Source organism: Pempheris klunzingeri, chromosome 7 (assembly GCF_042242105.1).
Source record: "Pempheris klunzingeri isolate RE-2024b chromosome 7, fPemKlu1.hap1, whole genome shotgun sequence".
In the NCBI taxonomy this organism is placed as follows: Eukaryota; Metazoa; Chordata; class Actinopteri; order Acropomatiformes; family Pempheridae; genus Pempheris; species Pempheris klunzingeri.
Window position 1 is genome coordinate 6233494 of NC_092018.1, and position 18664 is coordinate 6252157.

Here is an 18664-nt window from a genome sequence, read left to right on the forward strand (position 1 = left end):
TCAAAATAATATGTTTGCATTACAAGCCATTTATAGCATTTATACAGTCACTTTGCACACCATTAAAGCCAAACGACCTGCTCTGAAAAGAGTCTTCCTCACTTGCATAAACCTTATACCATACAAATGTCTTATAGCACCAATTTGGACTCTTACATCCCAGCAGCATAGCATATAAGCTAGTGCTTGGTATATACTGTACATACACTGTGCATACATGCATGACAAGTTGAAATCTCTTTTTCTCTTTTTCTTTTTCAGACGCCACCATATCCAAAGAGTGTGTCTAGAAAATAGTTCCTGTTCTAGCAAATACAACAGATGTAAACAGGCCATCAAAGCTTTTACATAAGTTTAAGTGTCTTCCATAACATATATTTATACAGTCCAGGTAATATAAAGGAACATGCATAACTTCAATGGGTGCACATGCACGCACACCAAGGCCAGATTTGCTATTTTCAATGTCCTCCCTCCAAACTGCACACCTTCCCCTTTTGCCACATTGACGTTACAGTGGTGCAGAAGACAATGAGGATAAAACATATTTTTTATTTCTATTCTTACTTAGAGTATATAATCTGTAAAAACACGAGTTTATTGTATGTCCTATATTTCTCTTGTAGGTCTCTGTATCAGAGCAAGTGTAACGACCGAGTTTCCCCCCGGGGATAAATAAAGTATTTTTAATTCTGATAATGATTCTGAAACAGTACAGTAAAGTAGTGCGTTTGTAAAGAGCGTCAGTCATGCTTTATTTTATCATTATCTGTATGCAGACTTCCAGGATAGGATGGAGGGTTTGTCTGGTTATGAATTTGAATTTCTTTGTATGGTCATGTTGTTCCATGCTCAAGAATGAACATGGATTGAATGATTCATACTGTACAACGTTATCTACACAACTCTCAGCAGGTCACCGTGGCCACATGCCTTTTCTTATTACTGTGGAACATTCTGCACATACTATGTACAGTATGTAAAGTCAGAATATGTACTGTATGTGCTGTAGTGAAGACTGAGATAAGCAGTGAAGCAGATGGAAAAATGCATATTTGAATTTGTTCAGATTACTCAATTAGATGCCTTAGGTTTTATGATGTTTAATAAAAACTCTTTGTTACTTTACTTCTGGTTATTTATGCCACACAAGACCACACAAGGAGTCAGCTGGTAACATACTGAATGTTTTCCTGGAGGTCTTTTGGCTTAATACTTTATCCTACCCATCTAATTTAAGGTTTTATTGCTTATTAACATGAAGATACCTAATTTTTCATGAAATCACTGCTGTGCTACATTGAAAGGAGGATATGAATTCTATAATCAAATCCAAATTAATTTATAATGAGGTGAAAGGCACACACGAATAATTGTAAGTGTATATCCATCTACAGTATACCTTTAGGGTTGAAACCAGTGGGGTGGCCGAGTACGTAAGCAGCACTTCATTAAAGATCTGAATGAAGAACAGTGCAGGCACATAAAGTGAAGGACAAACCCACCCACACACACACATACACAGAGACTCCAACAGTTCCTTTGCCAGCTCTCACTCCAGCAGTCTTTGCTTTATTTCCTTTATTCCCATCAATCCACAAGCCCTTCGGTCAAATTCATAAACAACCACCTACAGAAGTCAAACTTATATGGTGCACACATACACAGGGAGACAATTACACCCACAAGGCACACACACAGTCTACTGGACATTGAGGGTGCGAGCAGACACTCCGTGGTGCCAGTCTCTCAGCTCGCCATACTTAGGGCCAATCACCAACCGAGTGGTCTTGTTCACTCTGCCATCACAGGAAGAGAGGAGAAGAAGAGAAAAACATAGGGAGAGAGACAGAGAAAGAGAGAAAGAGAGAGAGAGAGAGAGAGAGGGGAAGGATTTAGGAAAAGTAGAGTTGTTGGCAAACTACAATGAGATGCACTGTGAGCCATGCCACATGGAAAGCTTGAGGATACAATAAAGGCTGCTGCCACAAACAAGAAGCTGATGATACACACAGGATGCTTTCATGGGGTGGAGATAGGCAGCTTTGCTGTCATCATCAGAATAGAAAATGACAGGAATTGATTCGGAGACTGTAAAGAATATCCTGACAAAAGTTATCTCCTATATCAAAAGAGTCATGAATCACAGCTATGATGGATGGTTAATTTAACCATGAGGTCACACACCAACACCCACAGACAGCAGGAATGTGATCACAGACACACGGTGATCACACGTATCGCTACAAACCACCAAGAGCGATGGATAGCTGATGGATCACATCACGCTGAGAATGACACCACAGTCCAGCCACAGTCACCAGTTACACAACATGCAGCACCGCAAGGCTGTCACATCCACAACCAAATGCAAACAACCATTGGGAGCACACAAACCATCACATAAAGCTTCTTGATGAAAACACTTTGAGGTACTGACATGATAGGGTGTAAATCCAACTTCAACCAATCTGAGAGAGGAATTCAATTAAAGCTGATTTCTAAACTTTTGCAGCTACTAAGAATGGAGGACACTGAACAGTGCACAGAGGTCTGGCTTTTGATTTAATGGCTCAAATGTGATCCTTTCTCTGCCGTCTAGACAGGAAGAGCCAACACAGCATCAATACAATAGCCAGAACTGTGCCTCGTCGATATGAAGTCAGATTTTCTGTTGATCATTAAATGTAGCCTTCATACTGTATAATAGAGACACCCAGTTGAGTGGCATAAATCAAATGACAGTATGAAAATCAACTGGACAGATGATATTCTCCAGAATATGCATTGTTACACCACACAATGCACAAACAACAAACAACTGGTGAGAGGGAGTGGAGGGCTATCAAAACCACAGTCCATTGCCATGCACTTACTTCGTCTTCTTGGCTGCCTCAGCATCCTCATCTGGAGCTGCAAAGGAAATGATAGAAACAATAATAAGTGAATTACAGAAGTGAATGTGGCCTTTACCTTTTACATGTTTTTTTAATTTAAATAGTGCCTTACTAAGCTGTTGTTGATGAATGATCCAGGACACAGTGAGCTTTGTGGTTTCTCTATGTTTATTTGCCCTGTGCCCTGATGTGTTCGGTCATTAGCTCAGGTGAACTAACAACAGTCTGAGTAACGACAATGCAAACATCTTCACGTTGTGCACTTCATACCGTTCTCTGTGCCAGTGATCTGAGCCAGAATCCTGAAAGATCTGGACTGGGTGGTGCCAGTGCGTGGGCGCCAGTCCTCTGTGTCCTCCATTATGCGCTTCCTGCTGGCATCAGCATGAGTGGGCACATGGTAAAAATGGATATCTGTGTCCACAACATGTTTCCTGGGAACTCTGGAGAGACAGGGTAGAACAGGAAGGATGACATCAACAAATATACTTTTAATTTTACAGAGATGAAGGCTGATGTCATTTCCTTGGAGGTATTATAACCTATTAAAGTGAAATGTAGAACTTGTAATTTAGCAGGAACCTATAAAACATTTATACTTGTAGACCTACAACTTGCGTGCGTAGCTCTGTCCATCAGAGTGTTTTGTGAGACAAAGTGTTTTAGTCATTTTAGGAGATTCATTTCAACCAAGGATTTTAAAATGATATACAGTAAATGTATTCACATTACATGACAAGTAATGATTCAGTTAGAGCTGAATGGTATTAAACTGTACGATGTTTAGACTGCAGGTTAACATAAGACGAAAATGTGGCACAGTGAAGAAAAGTTGTGTTCATTAGACACGTAAAAGGGGGGGGGGGGGCACATCACACTTTGTTAGGTGTCTGAACCAGTTGGATACCTTGGTGGCGGCGGTTTTCTTGAAAACCAATGACAGAGAAAAACACGGAAAACAGAAATACACTAAATAAAGGTAGGGAAAAATATAACAGCAACATTCAAAATGGCCATAAAGAGAAAATGAAATTATCTGAAGAGACTTACTTCAAAATACTTTGAGGTCCACTACAGGGGAGGTAAAGTAGAAGAGTGTGAAGAGTTAAATAAAGGAAATATTAACAAACAGACAGAAGAATTTAGATGGTGGATAGTTAAAAAAAACCCAACAACAACAACAACATATTGACCACAACTCCCACTGCATGCGAAACCCAGAGCCCAGTAACCATGCAGACATTTGAAAGCATCAGCAGGAGGGACAAACAATCTCTGTATACAAGCCAGCTCTTTGTACAGCCACATGAGGGAGCTACTGAACTGTCTGAACTTCTATAAATGTACATTCATTCATAATTTGGACAGTTTGGAAAGTAAAAACATAGAAAACACGATATAAGAATTTCACTTGAATAATAATGAAAACATGTGTGATACATGTGTGGTTTGTGTTTGTGTGAGTGTATGAACAGTAAATGTGTGTGTATCTGCAATCTTCCTTAGCAACACAGTGGTGACAGGCCTGTTACTAACTGGCTGTCAATAAATCAGCTCTTAGGACAAATACCCACACACACACACAGAGAGGGGCATTGAAGGCTGTTCAGGGACTGCTGTCAATAAATCACCTGTAAATACACACACCCACCAACACACTCACCTTGCACACTGAAGAGACTGATTTATGAATGTCTCTCGACACATTCTTGTTACAGCAGCAGCTATGTGGGTGTGAGAGTGTTGACAGCTCTATGTGAGCCTGGTCACCCACTTACAGTTATACTGGAAGTGTCTGACAATATAGCCCCTGTGTGCTGTCAATATCAAATTTACAATTACAGTAAAAAAAAAAATACAGTAGCCTCAGCGTATTATATCATGTATGTGTGTTGCAGTTTTGACATAATACACACATGAAATTAAGCTAATTGAATGATAAAATATTACTATCATGAATCATGTTCTGCAGTAAAATCCCAAGCAAATGCATGCAATGCCACGATGAAGCAGGCGCACATAAGCACAGAGGTCGGCGGGTAAAAACGAAGGCAGGCAGTCAAACACTCATAAGCTGACATGCATCAGAGACATACTTTGTGACTGAAGGAGGTGCTGCAGTCTGCAAAGCAGAAAAAAGAAGGATTGAAAGGAAGAGAGAAAGACAGGGAACATTGGCATACACACGTCCAAATTCTTGTCATTTTTAAGTAAAGGAATTGAAAACCGTCATTGAAAAATCCCTTCTGAAACGAGCCACACAGCTCATTTAGAGCATGCACACAAGCAAGCAGAAAGGAAAAATAAATCCATAAAAATCAAAAACTAACTTCCGCTAATTCTACAGAGAGGTTAGTGCAAAATTTGAGAAATTCTCAAAGCAGAAAGTGCTTTACAAAAAAGGCAATACATAATTATGCAGACTATAACTGATGACAATGTCTTTGCAACATTAACCTGTATTAAACCTGTGTGTTGACCCCTACTGTGACCAAATTAACTATTACAGCTGTGGAACAGATTATCACTTGGAATACAAGCAAAGAGGATGAAAAGGGTAAAAAGAACAGCCACCTGTTAGTGTGAAGAAAGTAAGTTAAGTCCATGCAAACACTAAAAACAGATCCAGAACCTGCTTTCATAAAGTAGTCTATGCTATTAAATGTCATCTGTGATACTTGAGGATGACTGTGTACCCAGCTGAAGTGCAGCTTGTGCGTGTGTGCATGGTGTAAGATTATATTGTGCAGATCACTGGTGTCTGCTGAGTCTCACAGAAAGAGAAACCACTGATCCTTTTGTCAGTGTGTTAAGAGCACAGACAGAGTATAAATATGAAAATGAAAAAGAAATCATGAGTTGGAAAAGGAGTATATTCAGTTCCTTTGGTATCCTGAGTGCAATAAATCAAAGACATCCACGTACACCCACTTGTTGAGATGAGAATGAGAATGAATGGACAAGTGAATGAAAAGATGTCTTTTTGAAGGTGTGTTAGTCTGTGAAGAGACACAGTCTACGTGGAAATCTACATGGCTTCAAGGCTAAAACCTTTATTGACTGTGTGATTTGCTACAAGAGCAAAGAGAATGCCACACAGCTTTAGTTACCAACGCAGGCTATATATACACAGCTTAGTCACAGCATCATCATAGCATAGTTACACTCACTATGCCTCTGGAGAAAGCAGAGCTGGGAGCGAGACAGAAACAGAGGAGGGAAAAGCTGGTGGCAGGAATCATGTAAAGAGAGGCGCCAAGTAAGTAGAAAGATGGAAAAAGGATGGGTGTGAAGGATGGCAGGGGGAAAATGAGACATGGTAATTAAAAAGAGAAACTGAAAGATGAATGGAAGGAAAGAATTAGAAAGACAGGCAGAGGCAGAGAGAGAATTGTAGCAGTACTAACCACTAATATGTTTTAAATGTGGTGCTGCTTTCAGACACCTGATCTCAATACAAAATACAGAAGATGTCTACTTTCATTTAGCGAAGCAAAACATTTGATTCGTTTCATGGAAATAGGTTGATATGTGTTGCTGTGAGTAAAAAGATCACACAGCCATCATGCCAGGGGTATTTTACTTTGTCCATACACATCTGTAGTGATTTTAGTTTCAGTCTATTCTATCAGATTTCAACCTGGAAAAAGTAACTTTATGTTTCATTATGTTCTTTTATTCTAACAGGACTGCAAAAGCTCATTTTAAATTCACTCAATTTACCAGTTTTCAGTCACAAGAACTCAGCTTTTAATTGTCTTTCAGTACTGAATTGCAGTTTCTCAAGTTCCTACAGTAAACTAATCCTACATTAACCCACTTTGCTTTGCTTACATGTCAGTGTTTCCAGACTGGTAGTTTAAGATCTCCATAACTTTTCAACATTATGATGAACAACACTCACAAATACTGGCATCATAATTTGGATTGTCTTGTTAACTCAAACCATGGATTTCCACACTGTGAAGTATGATATAATATCGTGCTTTTTTAAAAATGTTTTTCTCCTCTAAACAAAACACCAACAGGCATGTGAGTCTGATTTAATGATGTGGAAGAACTTTGAAAATCACTTCCAGGATTTCAAGATTCCAAGTCTGGAGAGGCTGATCAGTGGGCTGCACGGGATAAACAAACTTTAAAATATGCTTGGATAAACACCAACTTCATGAATCAGGGCAGAAACTGTAAACTCTATACTTGTCTAACTTAAACAAAACCTACTTAATGAGTTTACACTGATGTAGTTCATTTAAATTTTTATCTCCTCTTTTTTTCTAAAGCTAACAAACACCAACAAAACAAATGCTGCTGGCTACTGCACATAGCACAAGTGTCTTTTTGTCTTTCTAAAACTACGAATGCACGTGAGGAAAATCACAGCCATCCGTAACAGTGTAAAAATCATATATTAGACATTTGACAGCTTGAATGGAATCAAGTCAGAGGTAGATATAATGAAGAAAATCGATTCATTTGTTTTGATTGGCTGGAGAGAACGCCACTCACCCATTAAACTGCAAAGGTAAGGCTCCACCCTGACTCTCCAATAGGCCCCGCCTCTGCCCAATGGCCACCTCACATGCGTTCTCATTGGAGTAGAGGTTGATGGGCGTGTTATACACTGATGGCTGGGGCGGAACGAGGACAGGGGGGGAGGAGGAGGAGGAGGAAGAGGATGGGTAAGAGACAGGAGGTGGAGGAGGAGGAAGAGGGAGGGAGGTGTGGGAGGAGGCAGGAGTGAAGGCAGATGATGGGGATGGAATGAAGGGAGCAAAAGGGGACTGTGAAGGAGGGTATTCGCTCTCCGTTCCACAGCCCCTGTAAGGCCTGGGGGCCTTGTTGTAGGGGACGGTGGAGTGGGGGTGGGGATGGAGTGGTGGAGGTGGATGGGTGAGGGCCACTGGTTTTATGATGTCTGATCTGTCGTCCTATCGACATGAGAGAAGAGCATGCAAATACAAACAAAAAACAAATCACAACACAGCAAACACTATACTGATGCCTCCCCGGTTATGATTCATGGATGTGTGTTCGTCCCTTTGGCTTTTTACTGGATAAAGTGTATAATGTATCCATTAAACACAGTTTGATTCAATTCAAAGATAGTTGGAATAAACAACTACTTTAGGCTCTGTAAATGTGTTCTGAGAACTTTCTGGAATAGGGAAGCATCGGTATAATTAACTTTCACTAACAATAAAAAATAAATGTAGCAAGATTAGAAAAAACAAAAGTGGATTTCATGCAGCAAACATTTGTGTATGGCATCGTTTCAGAAGGGTGTTGTAACTGAAGAAAAGTAACCCAAACACTATGTACATATAAATAATATGGTACCCCAGGTGAATTACTTTTTTTTTTTCTTCTTATCATCAGTTTCTTTTTCCCTGTTCTATAGCATCTCCACAAAACTTATGTATCAACACGGAAAAAAACAGATCAGAATTCAAGACCCAATGAAATAAAAAATGTTGCTATACTATGAAAATGTGTTTTTCCCAATTAGTTCATATTTATACGTAAACATACTTTATGAAAACGTTTCGGTCCAGCCAGATTGAAATTCATCACCGGGCGTGCCTTGCCTTAACTAAGCAGTAATATTTCACTGCAGTACTCTCGAGTGTGTATAATCTTGTGTTATTTCAGTGACATGCTGTGTTACAGTACCTTTGGTGCCACAGGAGGAGGTTTAGGAACACTGGAGGCCCTGGAAAGAGGGAAGGAGAAGGGTAAGAGAAAGTGCTTGAGTTATGATTGCACAACCTGAATTCTTTTTCATTTCGATATTTCCTTTGAATAGGAAATATGTTTTTGATATCTGAAAACGTAGTCTTATTATAGACTTAAGTCACATTTAGCCAACATCAAAGCTAAAGATTTTCAAATGTACACTTGCTGATATTTATTGAGCCATTCAAAACTGTGACGGTCATGCTGTAACATGTTCAGATCTTACTGAGGTTGGGACAAACTGTGGTTATGGTGAATAATCACTAATCCTGAGCTCTCAGCATAGAATCCAACATGGAGAGCTCTCTGTCATCTGTTACGACAGAATCCAAAAAACGGCGTATCTGTTTGTGTGTCTATAAAACATAAGCTGCCAGGGTTGAAAACTGTGGTCTCTTTCAAAGTATGTGCTCTTTTAAAGGCAGCTGTTTTTAGTCTATAAAAGCCTGTATCAATCTGATACTCTTGGTGTTTGATACTCTTGATGCCACACTGAGCCATGAGCTCCGCTAAAGATCATCTGAGAATATGCCTGTAACTATCCTCAGAATAATTTTTCATCTGTTCACAGTGATTTTAGTTTAGCTGCTTGGTTCAAGGTGATACTGATACAATAGGACAGGACTGACCGAAACGATTAATTTACCACAGCGGATCAATATTCACTCCTATAAGTCATACCACATATTCAGAAGAGTGACTTTCCTCATTAAACAGTTGCGCATGAATGTAACTCTAAATGTTGTTCAGTGGCTCACAACTTCATTGAGCATGATATGAAGGGGAAAATACACGAGTTAACGTAAATTAAAGGTTAAGACAACTGTGCAGTAACTGAAGACGTGTGAATGTCAGCAGCCCCACATTCCTTTCAGAGCAGCCCTTCTAGAAACTTCCTCAGGGAGGTTCATGTCCTTCACCTCTGTAAATTTGAACCGACAGCCTTGTAGTAGCTAGAACCACATCAGCACACAGATAAAGCTCCTCATAAGCTTGGCCTTTTCCTCTCTGCTGGTTGTTCCTCTGTAGTTTTGGTTTGCCAACAGTATCCTGATAGTGATACTCTGTTCCTCTGTTCCATATGAGGTGAGGATCTTAAATTATATTGACACCAGTCTCAAAAGGACACTGTGCTGTAACATTACTCTACAACTCTACTGACCTGCCACAGGGACAGCCCAGAAAGTCTAAATCCTATTTTTAGTAGTCACAACAACTCTCATTCTTGTGGATTTTGGATATAATTCTCTGACAAAAGGTGCTTGGGACACTTCTCTTGTCCAACCAAAAGGCTAAGCTAAGTTTAAAGGTCCCATATTATGCCTTTTCTCAAATTCATACTTGTATTTGGATCTGTATTTAGATCCTACTAGAATAGGCTTACGTGGTTTAATACTAAAAAAACACTTCTCATACCAGACATGGCTGCTGGAGCTGTTTGCAGCCTCTTACTGCACGCTCTGTTTTAGAAGAACAGAACAATCTGTGAGCTTTGTTCTTGCCTTCACTATGTTCATGTTGCCGGGAGCTGGTGTTAGTGAAGAAAAACAAAGGGGGACAGCATGGTGGACTGAGGACGTCTTCAGAGGGCAGTCGGCCTGCTGATGGCCTGGAGGAGGTCACATGTTTATGACATCATGAGTGGTTTAAGAAAAGTGTTAAAGACATCCCTGATATCATTTGAGGCAACCCACCTCACTTGGTTTTTGTCTCAGTGACACTGTGTCAGCTGTATGCCTCCCCTGTAGATTTCACTGAATACGCTATACTGGTACATCATCAAATGTGATCTGAGGACAGCCCTGATTTGCGCAAACCAATGGCATGGACTTTTGTGAGTGGGAAGGAGAACACCAGGGTATTAAAGAGGTATTTCAAATACATCTCTGTCATCTCTGTGTACTGTAAGCTCGATTTCACTGCAGCTATAAGTGGAAACACCGACATGGCAACGTGTTGGGGTCATACGGTGAGTGGGAGAAAAAGAACACACCCACCAGAAAGTGAATAAGAACCTAAGTTTAATTTAAGTTAGAGACATTAAAATCTCTCCTCCAAGTTTCTGGGACTTGGCATGACCTTGGAGCAACTTAAGAGAGTTGTATCTATCCATGTTGATCTTCCCGAAACTCAAGAGGCTGTCAGTGTCAAAAGACACTTAGAGAGAATGTTTTGAAAATATGTTTATGCTGCATCGGTTGCATACTGTGTGCATTACAACAGCAGTTACATTTGGAAAATAAAAATACATACACGTCTCCAGAACAATGGTCTTCTGTTGAGCACAACATCGCTTATAGGAGAGGAACAACAGGACCTTGCACTGTATCAAGCTCTTTGACAGGAATGCTTCTCCATAGTTCAAATGTGTGAGGGTCAGAGAGTAAGTGGATGCAATAAAGGCACTGACAGTGTGACAATGATGACATTGCACATGTGTACCTCCTGCACACCACATGGAAACATTTGCTGCACTGTATATGTGTGTGTTCTTCCTCAGTGTGAATGCTTTCATTTGATTCAGCGATGAAGGGCAGCTGGTATAAAACATTTCTGTTTCCCTTCGTTTGCATTTATGACTCTGCATGTTCCATGTTAACTGTCAGGCTCTACGGGTCTGTGTGTCCCCCACTCTGTTTCATGTTCAGGGAAGTTTCATATCATATAGAAAATGGTCGGCTCATGTAAATGTGTTTCCCAAGCAATTCTTTGTGGTGACAGCTATTTTGGTTTTGCTTTGATACATACACCACATCCGTGTGCATGCTCTGGTTACAGTGGTGGCGCTTACACATATTTCCATATTTTGTTAAGTATAAGTCATTTATGGTAATATTTATTCTACTTCTCTTTGAACATTGGTCATCAGGGTTTGCATGCTCATAAATATTTTGCATGTTTTCTTAGTTTCCATGGTCTGATTTGTAATGTTTTCCTAATTAATTATTTTTGAGTGATACATAACGCTGACAGAATGCTTTCATGGGCTGTTAGATTTTCTCTGTTCTGTTTCCACTCTCGTCAACATTTTTCTCTTTTGGAATTTACAGGGAATGAACAAAACAGCAGGACATCTTAGAAAATAATGACATCCAGCCCTGCAGTAAATACTGTCAACTGTATGATGTAAAACTGTTGACTTTTCCACACAACTGAGCTAATATTTTAGCCCAGTTTGTGTGGTGGAGTGGTGCAGTGGAGTGTTTTATCTACATCTCGTCATCTGATTATATTCTATAATGTACTGTATATTATGCGCATCATTAAAGAGAACAAGAGCTAAACTGTTTTTTGAAATGGCTTAATTTTCCAGTGATGTGAGTCTCTTTACAGTTTTCTTTCCCCCACATTTATACAGTAAATTGATCTGTCACAAAGAGGAGGATGCTGTCTCTTTTTCATCTCCTCTCAAATCATCCGTGCCCTCACGGCTGTTCTATGTTCTCAGTTGTGCATTTGTGTTTAATCTCTCTGGTCTATTCTTACTCGAGTGAGATCATTGACCAATGTTTCCAGGGCTGTGTCCTGACACGCCGTCAGCGTCACCAGCAAGCAACCAGCCATACTGAATCAATAAGAGATTGTTGCCTGTGTGTGTGTGTGTGTGTAATTTTATGGCTAAAAAAAAGGGGTGGTCAAGAGGCAGGAGTGATTTGGACAGAGGTGACACTGACTGGAATGTGTTAGTAACATCAGTATAAGCTGAACATACACTCCATACTACACAACAACAAATACAGACACAGACCTTCAAGCTACAACATGTCTGAGAGAATTTGTGGAAGTTTAAGTGATTCTGTCACACAATGTCTTCATATGTGTGACCTTTCATAAAGTCGCCCTCTTATTTACTCAAACACAAAAACTCCTCACATGGGTGTACCCTGAAAAATCATACACACACAGACACACACTGACATGCATGCATACATATAGCTCCTTGCAATCATATCTGTTTGTCTCGTACAGCTGCACACACATCAGTGTATTTCAGTATAAAGTAGGACTTTAATGAAGCGTGCTGTTATTTGGAAATCATTAAAAGCAGTAAATGAACAAAGGCCGGTTGACATACACACACACTCACACACACACACACACACACACACACATACAATGATGCATTATGCAGGGTGTGGTGACCAGGATTTCTGGCGTGACAGGAAAGGTTACTGGGGTAGCGCAATAACACTGACAACAAGGACCAGTTTATACCCTCTGCAACGTTAGCACCTGTAAATAAGATTTACACACACACACACTCACACATACTGCAGAGATGCAGTGTGTGCATCCAGGTTTATGTTATGTATGTGTGAAAGTCTTAAACTTGATCGATCCAGTTTTAGATGGCTGGGTTTTCTTTAACACAGTTGTACTGTGGTACAGAAAAGCTCAAATCCAGTCTGCTTTCCTATGAGCCGTGATCTTATCTTAAATTTACACCTAATTTGTCTTTGTGAGACATGTTTTTGTGGTACGTTTTGCATTCCTGCCAAGGACAGAAGGGAATGATCTTGTCCAATTGAAGTGAAAACCCTTTGAGTAAATATTGAATAAATTAAACCAACATTTGAAAAATCTGGTGTTTTTGATATTTGTTATTTCTGAAATAACTGAAATTCACCTTTGTTCCGTTCTTCACACGACTTTAACACAACATGGCAGAATGTAATATAGTTAGAAGACACAAAATGACACTGTGACATGTCTTTATGCATTAATAATGCAACTAATGCAAGATTAAACTTTTCTTTCCCAAGGGAAGCAGCAACAGATTTAAGCATGAAACACGTGATTCAAAGAGAGGGACACACTTGCTCCCTCACTGTGCAAATCAGGGTCATAATTTATGTACTGGCACAAGTGTGCTTCAGGGCCATTAACTTAAAACATGTCTTTAACTTTGTTTTTTCTGTCTTAACTAGAAAAAAATCTTGTTCCCATTCCTTTTTTCTCTTTGCGGCCCTCTTCTCTTTTTTTATCCCATCTCTACACCTTTCCATCCTTTTCTATTGTGTTTAATTATCTCACTCCCCTGTTCTTAGTCCTTCCTGCCTTTCATGCTCCTTTTTTTTCTCTTTCCTGAGAATGAGGTAACTGTTTTTGAAACCAGAGTGATAATGATTATTGAAACAAAGCCCTCTAAAATGTATGCAGTCGTCATTCCTGAAGGTGCGACACACACTCTCAGTCCCTGTCTATTTATTTCTTTTTCTGTGCCTTATTAGGAAAAAGGGGAAAGAGTGGGCTGGTTTGGTTTCAGGGTTTTTGTAATTTTACCTTAAACTGAAGCAGACAGACCAACGTGACCAGGAGCGAATGCCAGGGCACCAAGTAAGACCAGAGTGACTGGCAGGATTATTGCCACGTGTGGCTCAGTATTTCGGTGTCAACAGTAAGTGTGTTTGTGTGCATGTATGCACTGGCAGTATAGAGGGAGAGGGAGTTTGTGTAGGTATGGTATAGTTATAGATACATACTCAAAGACAGATGGACATTGGATGAGTGAGCGAGGAGTTTAACTCCTGATTTCACAAGCTGGTGTTACATTCCTTTGCTGGTGTGATTAATTCCAAAAACAACTGTGTTTTTTTCTCTGCTATTTCAAGACCAATGTGTGATTTTATCTAGAACTGACCTTTAAATAGATCTGGAAGCTGAGTCTGCCTGTCTTTATCAGCCCTCACACTGGGCAAGACCATTGGAGACGGTCACCCACAGACCACAAGTACCTCTGGTCTGTGTGTTAAGTATGTTTCTGCGTGCGTGCGTGTGTGTGTGTGTGTGTGTGTGTGTGTGTGAGAGAGAGATCCTCCCTGTTCCTTATCCACTACCTCCCACCACTATCTCCACAGAGGCCTCGACAGGCCTTTCAGCTGAGTATGACATCACATGAGATGCTACACTGACCAGACCAAAGGAACAAGATATCTTAAAACGAAAGCAGTTTCACTACAAAAACATTAGCCAGTTAACTCAACTTGGATAAAATCTGAAGTATGTTTGGACAATTGCAGTCACAGGCAGAAAAAAAACTTAAATAAAATAGGTTTTATGTTACATATATGCTGCAATGGTTGTGCTTCTTTATCCTCTGCCATAGATCAATACGGCTAGACAACAAGCCTGAGGGTACAAATCCACTGTGGGTTTCATGAAAGCGGCTCTTACACTTCTAGCTGCCTGTTGTCTGTTTATCTGATGGAAAAAAGTTGGTACTCAATAGAGAGTTGACCTGACCTAGAATCAAGCGTCTTCACATTAATGACAATATCTCTTACTGTATGGTACATTTAAGGATAGCTATTCTGGTCTTCTAATGTGTACACGAAGACACATTTTATATCAACTTCCTTTGGCTAAATCTGAAAAATCTAAGACTATAAACAGGAGATTTGATAATTACACCAAATGTGCTTTTTTTAATTCTAGTTTACCACAAAAGAAGACAATGAACGGAGAGAAAATGCCTAAACATGCAGTATAGCCATGGTGTTTCCTGTGGTAACATGGCAACAAGCACATAGAGCTCATTTTGTAACAAAAACACACAGCAGTGAACTGGTACCCTTAGGAGTCTTAAAAGCAGACCATGAGAGGAAACAGGCACATTAAGTTAAACCCCACCAGGGCAGGAGAAAGGAGCCAATTTCTCCAACAGCCTGCAGGTCAACAACACTGCATCAAAACCCCAACAGAGCACAGGAGCAGGGGGAGTAACATTTCTGGGACTAAAACCCACCACTCCACAGTAAGAGAAAGGACCAACTACATCTGCTTGTCTTGACTAAACGAAGGTTATAAAATGGAAAAACAATTGGATGAAAATAGTGTTACAATAATAGTATGAAAATAAAAACATGAGGCACAGAAAGTGGAATATGTTGCTGCTATGTTTACTGAATTTGGACAATAGGAGACATGAAGTCCATTAAATAGTAAATAGAGGGGGTGGGAAGACATATTTTGATCTCTTACAATGTATGAAACATTTTACTACATCAAAGGTGAAAAGTTATTGCTGTAATGCATACATCAAGTGGCACACCAAAATTCACATAATTGGAGGTAATAAAACAGATGAATAGTCTCTGTGCTTGTGCAGCACGCAATTCTTCTGAGACGTTTTCCAAAGATCATAAAAGTAACATGAAGTACATCTATGCAAATATATATATCTTAAAGGCAGAGGACAGATGTTTTTTATGTGAAACAGTAAGGCAACTGTTTGGTTTAACCGTCGTGTCTATAGGAGTAAGTTAGTCTGACTGGCTGCACCGTCTCTGGAGTCATGGGGCAGTAAAACGGTAGATGTGTCCTGTGTTGTCTTTTTAAATCTAATTTAAACTTTTACAGCTTTGTTTCACAGCAGACTGACCAAGAAGTAAAACACTGTACGTATAAACAGAGGAGCTCACATGGAGGCACTAAGATAAACGCACAGGCAAAGGGAAAGGACAGACACAAACACGTGTTGGCATGCAGTCGCACACCCAAACAGCAAAGCCCAAATACCCACGCATTTTCACAATGTTTTTCTTGCAACAGAACCTGGCATCTTTAAAGCAATTCTTAAGCGTTGTTAATGACTGTTGACCTAAAAATGCCCTTTCATACCTCTGTGAACACTTCATGGCAAGTCCCACGCTGAGCATTGCTATTGTCGTTTAAAAGATTTAAAGTGTAATTGAATAAACTAATGACTCATGGACTGTAATTGGAGTGTAGCCAGTCTGCTTGCAAAAGATGTAATTTTCATGTTGCAAACACAGATATATAGAAGTCACAGGAACTGAGTTTCTTCTTTCTCACTGCAGCTGACTGACAAACACAATATGACAATCTTGACTAGAACCATACAGCCAGAGGAGCAGAGAAACACCAGAGTGATCCCCAGAGCAAATCTGGGTTTATCAAAGTCATGTCAGTGCTGTCAAACTTACTTAAAGTCAATCCTACCCTATGTTTCATACAACACAGGTTAAACCCAACACAACCAAAGCCCTGGTGTGATGCAGATCACATTGTTTCAAGTGTGAGTTGTGGGCAGACGGAGTTCAGGAATCTCTGCCTTGAAGGCAAACTCAGTACATGCTGGGGCTCCATAAGGGAAACCAACGATAGACGGGGGTCCAAACTGAATGAGGACATCCATATAATTCTAGGGAGCCACAAATGGGATGAATTACAGCAGGGATTCAAGATTAACAGGCCTTTAGTGCTGGGTTTTTAAGATCTATCCAGCACTGGACTATGGTCTCAAACAATGTACTTATAATTACATTAACAGTGTGTGTATTCAGCAGAAGAATTACCGGTAAAATAATGACGGGTAAAAAGAAAGTTATTTAATGGGAGTGAGAGAGAGAGAGAAAGTGAGTTATATTTTCTTATAAATTCTAGTGCAGCCTACTTTACAGTTTCTTTCCTTCTCTCTGACAGCTCGCAGTTACTTTTTTAAGACAGCAAAAAAAAAGAAACAACACAGTACATCAAACAGAGGAAAGAAAGACAGAATAAGGAGACAGCACTCAGCACTGAGACAGCCTGCCCATCAAAATGGCCAACAGCTGGACTAGGAGGTGTTTTCCATATTCAACATCTGGCATTAGGTCTTTTGAGAGGGTTATGGATATCAGTATCACTCGGAGAGATTCAGTCACAAAGATGCAAGATTTACTGGCTTATTTTTAATTTCCTTAATATTTTTTCATCTTATTTCTAATTTTTTTGTGTCCAGCTTTCTGGTTCTGCCTACCTGACTCATTTCTCGCTTTCTCTCTCTCTCTCACACAAGCACACTTTTCTCAGGTGGTTCTCTGAGTGACACTAAGAGTCACATTTCTCATAAAGTTCAGCGACACAGATGCGACAGCGATCATAACATGATCCTGGCTCTGACACTCACCAAATACCTGAGGTTAGGGAATTCATTCAGCTTCTTTTTTTCCACTATAAAAATCAAAGCATTTTCAACAGATGAGCTTGGATGAAGTAAAAGATGAGGAAAAGGTCAGGGAGGGACAAGAGTGCAACGTTTGCATCAGTATATTCATCTGAGCATCTTAGATATCCACAGTATACGCAGATATTATGGTATTAACATAAAATATATTGTGTTGAAAAGTAATATAGCAACATATTTGTGTCTCAAGCAGACACACCGCTGCCTGAGTTGAACATACAGTAATATGATTATGTAATTAAATCAGGGCGAACATAAATACGCATTTGGTTGAATTTAAATACATGCCGGCCGATCTGCACTGGTAGCACAGTAGACTTAAAGCTCAATGTGAGAACGACGAGAAAGGACGACAAATTGTGTCTGGGACATAAGTGTATTGTGTTTCAAAACATGTTGATTACAATTTATTATAGAGTCATTTGTAACTACAATTACATGTTTATTTTATTTGGAACAAAACTGCTGAGTGCACAGTTTATGTTCTGACTGAGCCTTATACCCCGATTACATTTATAGTAATTACTCAGTGCTTATGAAACGTAGCTTCTTGTTTTTATCTTCTAATCACTCCAGATGATTCTTCTCACTGTTCCAGCTGCCCATTTGGGTATCATTCAACAATGCTGGCTGGCCTAAAGATGAGTGTTCTTGGCTTGCACTAAGATATATTTGGCAAACAGCAAAGAAAAATTAAAAGAGCAGAGACAGATAGCTTAACACAGTGTTCTTGGCTTCAAAATATCTGCGGGCTACCTTCACAGACCCCTAATGTTCTTGGGATTTGTATTTTCTTTGGCAAAAACAACAGACTAGACAGGCAAAAGACAGGTGTGTTTTGCTGTAGCTGGAACCTCTTGGTGTTAGGATATTACTAAAGAATACTACAAGACTGGCCAAAGATGTTGGCCATCAGTTTTAAATGATCTTTGGCAGATTCTACAGAGCACTGAATGACAGAGACAGGTGAGCTCAGTTTAGCACTCTTGGCTTTGGAACATCTTTGGCAAATATCAGAGCCGTGTAAGTGACAATGGCAGCTGCGCAAAGAGTGTCTATGAAT

At 39.8% G+C, this 18664-nt stretch overlaps 1 protein-coding gene and 1 long non-coding RNA gene across 4 annotated transcripts in view; one reads left to right on the plus strand and one right to left on the minus strand.

Annotated features, from left to right (window-relative positions):
- pdlim5a (PDZ and LIM domain 5a) overlaps window positions 1–18664 on the minus strand; it is a 53710-nt gene that overhangs the window by 14438 nt on the left and 20608 nt on the right. Inside the window, exons 4-8 of one of the 2 annotated variants that reach the window (XM_070833650.1) lie at window positions 8571–8610; window positions 4994–5019; window positions 3948–3968; window positions 3168–3340; window positions 2877–2913 (exon numbers count right to left, since the gene is read on the minus strand). In XM_070833650.1, the coding sequence (XP_070689751.1) occupies window positions 2877–2913; window positions 3168–3340; window positions 3948–3968; window positions 4994–5019; window positions 8571–8610 (297 nt within the window). Of the gene's footprint in view, window positions 1–2876; window positions 2914–3167; window positions 3341–3947; window positions 3969–4993; window positions 5020–7406; window positions 7829–8570; window positions 8611–18664 lie in introns of both variants that reach the window. The other variant, XM_070833649.1, reaches the window with a different exon arrangement.
- Window positions 6063–11825, plus strand: LOC139203776 (uncharacterized). Of its 2 annotated transcripts, XR_011584409.1 has the most exons (4): window positions 6063–6156; window positions 8550–8632; window positions 10382–10502; window positions 11684–11825. It is a non-coding gene; the product is annotated as an uncharacterized lncRNA (long non-coding RNA). The 2 variants fall into 2 exon arrangements; XR_011584410.1 differs by lacking the exon at window positions 10382–10502.